Source organism: Thunnus albacares, chromosome 23 (assembly GCF_914725855.1).
Source record: "Thunnus albacares chromosome 23, fThuAlb1.1, whole genome shotgun sequence".
NCBI classification, from domain to species: Eukaryota; Metazoa; Chordata; class Actinopteri; order Scombriformes; family Scombridae; genus Thunnus; species Thunnus albacares.
Window position 1 is genome coordinate 22,114,046 of NC_058128.1, and position 3,595 is coordinate 22,117,640.

The 3,595-nt window shown below is 39.9% G+C and overlaps 1 protein-coding gene across 1 annotated transcript; it reads right to left on the reverse strand.

The window, feature by feature from the left end:
- Window positions 1-765: 765 nt before the first annotated feature.
- On the reverse strand, window positions 766-3,595 carry LOC122975600 (E3 ubiquitin-protein ligase TRIM21-like). The gene has a single exon (XM_044344115.1). The coding sequence runs from the start codon at window positions 3,519-3,521 to the stop codon at window positions 1,959-1,961; it is 1,563 nt and encodes a 520-aa protein (XP_044200050.1). The 5' UTR covers window positions 3,522-3,595; the 3' UTR covers window positions 766-1,958.

Consider the following 3,595-nt stretch of genomic DNA (forward strand, 5'->3'; position numbering starts at 1 on the left):
CCACTGTACTTAATCTACAAAATAATCAAACTCCAGCTGTCAGGTAAGTGTAGTTGAGTAAAAAGTCCAATATTTGCCTTTGAAACGTAGTGGAGTAGAAGTACAAAATAGCATAGAATTAAAGTACTGAAGTGCAATTACTTCAGAATTGTATTTAATTACAGTACTGAGCAAATGTGCATGGTTACTTTTCTGGCACTGACAACAGCTGAGAACAGCTGATTGCATTTTTAATGATATGTCTTAATTGTTTAATCAGTGGAACAGACATGGTTTATTTCTATGCTCAAAATCGTTGATGACCTTGTAGGAATAAAAAGACTTTTCAATCTTTGATATCAAATGTTCAGCAATTTTGACTGTACAAGAAAACATCGGACATAGACCCAAACAAACTTTCCTCATTCGATTTTATTAGTTTTCATAAATGATTTAAATGAGACATATACATTGCAGAATTATTTCTTAACCACAAACTCTCCTGAAATCACAATGATTCTTAAACTGTGTCTAATATTCAGAATAATATATTTGTAAATACACTGCCTTTACAGTTAACTGATCTCTCTCTCTCTCATTCTAACATTTTTTATTATATTTTTACATTGTCGTAGACAAGTTTCAGATTTACTGAATATAGATAAGATGTAATTACATAAGGCCATATGAGGATATATATGATATATGGGATGATGAATCTGATATAATGTTTATATATAAGATGTAGGTCTGTTGGCTTTGCACTCTCTCTCTCTCTCTCTCTCTCTCTCTCTCTCTCTCTCTCTCTCTCTCTCTCTCTCTCTCTCTCTCTCTCTCTCTCTAGACCACACACTTGCTACGCACTGAGCTATTCCTTAGAGGAGCTATTCTACTTGTACAACACATTTTAGTTTAAAAAAACATCTTAAAATACATTTTTTTAAAAATCCCTGATGCTCAGGCCTGGTGGGGGTCAACTCAGGCCTGGCAGCCAGGCTTGCAATACACTAGTGAAAACCCTGCTACTGATGAACAATAACGTTTTCTGAGTCTGACTGAATCACAATCTCACATTCATTGTGCTAACGTAATGTCACAATATCAGAAATGGCAGGAAGCGATGCACTCAGGGAGATCACCACTCCTGACTATTTAAGAAGCGATGTGTGGAAAGTGTTTGGATTTCTGTCCACAAATGTAAAAATGAAACAAAAGCAGGCCCACAGTAAAAGACTTGAGCCTGAATGATCAGTGCTGCAACTGCAGTGCAGGGTTTGGACACACAGCTCTTACTCACACTATCATTTAGACTTGCACTGCATCCTGACCCAAAATAACATGTCACGTATTGATGTAAACAAGCGCATGCTGACGTGGATTTATATATATTTCAGTTAAATGTGTAGTTTAATTACTATGAATATATATATGATGAAAGCTTATCTAATATTTTGATTAACATGATTCATTTTGCGCCTAAGCTTAATTGTTACTTAGCAAGAAAGCTATCACCTATTTATTGGTAATGTTGGAATGACCTCTAGTGGACAGAATGTATAACAACCACCTGCTGATAGTGGCATTGGCAATGCATAAGCCTGTGTATACAGTGTATAGGTACATAGTAAATATTAATAATAGGCTAAATTTGAGCATTAAAAATTCAAATATTAAAATAGAAAGATCTAAGTAGGATCGAAACGTCATTATTAAACTTTTGTGGCCTGGAGTAAGTGTGCAGGTGTTACCTTTTTCATTGATGCTGTTTCCTGATAGCCTTGCACCTACTTGATGTGTGTATAATTAATCTCCGTCAACATAATTACATAAGGAGACATGAGATTTAACTTCAGTGATTCATATTTTTCTGCCAATTGTATTAACTGGATACATAAAAATAAGAGGTTGTTTAGAATATACCAATAACCACATTAACTAGAGTGACAGGGCACACTTTCTTTGGAAATGAAATGATGAGTCTAACTTGTGTTACTGACAGGACAGATGATTAGAGGGGGGGAGTTTTCACCGTCAGCATTATGAGAGGGATTGAAATATGGGCAGAGTTTCTCAGTGAAGGTGCAGTCGGTAAAGGAATACATGAGAGCTGCAGCATCGACATCATAGAAGGAGACCAGACCCTCCTCATATTCCACAAACACCCCCACCTTCTCAGGCTTTGACCTCAGAGGGAGACAGACTGATGGACCAGCAAGAGCTTTGTACTCATTTCCCTTCATTAAGCCCACAGTCCAATGGCCATTTTCAGGGGACAACATAAAGTAGCCCTTCCTGTTTATTGACTCTCTGGACACTCCTAAAATCCAGTCAGTCTTCTCTTTAACCTGAACCTCAAAGTAAAATCTTCCTGAAGACATACGCTGCTTTCCTAACACACCTAAAGCTGAGGAAAATCTCTCTGGGTTGTCTGGAAGAATCTGTTTTACATCACCATGACTGACTTGTTTCCCATCATCAGACAGGATGAGATAAGGATGTGCTGTATCAGGATCAAGAGTCACATCCACTGCAAACTGCTGGACCCTCCTCAGCTCAAAATGAACATGCAGCTTCTCCAGCTCCTTACTGAGTGTGTCCTTCAGCTGAGCCACAGCTCTCCTCACAGTCTCCTCATATGATGAGTGAACTCTGACGTCTGTCCAGTCTTTGGTGGGTGGAGCAGGGTTCAGGGATGAGAAGCTTTGGAGGAACTGGAGGTGGTCTTCAGTACGTAAGAGCTGCTCCACTTCAGCACATCTCTTCATCAGCTCAGAGATTTCCTCCTCCAGCTCTTTGATGAGACCTTCAGCCTGTTTCTCTGCTTTCTGCTTCTCTTCAATCATTGCAATGAGTTGAGCCAGATCTCTCTTAATAGACTGGATCAGATCAGTGAAGACCTTCTCACTGTCTGCTGTCTCTCTGTCTGCATCTTCCTTGCTGAACTTTACTGACTGTTTGATCTGCTGAATCTTCAGTCGTCTCTCTTCAATCATCTGCTGAACATCAGTCTCTGTCTTTCCCAGCTCAGCCTTCTTCCCTTCATATTCCTCTATCATAGGAATGATGTGGTGTCTCTTGTGATCTGACTCAGCACAGGACTGACACACACACATCTGGTCAGTCTTGCAGAACAGCTCCAGAGGTCGATCATGCTTCTTACACATTCTGTCTTCCAGGTTCTTCACAGGATCAATCAGCTTATGTCTTGTCATAACTGTGATTTTCTGGTGAAGCTCCAGGTGAGTCTCACAGTATGAAGTCAGACACACCAGGCAGGACTTCAAAGCCTTCAGTTTGGTTTCATCGCAGACATCACAGAGAACTTCTTCTACCTTTTCTTCTTCTTGTTCTGAGCTGCTGCTGATTTTCTTTTGAACTGACTGTCTGAACTGAGCAGCCGGTTGAGATCGTAAGGTTTTGACCTGCAGTTCAGGTTGTTTGTCAGAAAGCTCTTCACACCTGGGACGTTGACACTGGGCATTACCCAGACAGATGGAGCACGGACACTGATCTTCAGAAAAGAGACTGCTGGTTGCTGCCATGTCTAAGAATGAAAGTGACAGTGTCAAATAAAAATGAAACTGAAAGGAGCAAAATTGATGTTGAAATAAATCCC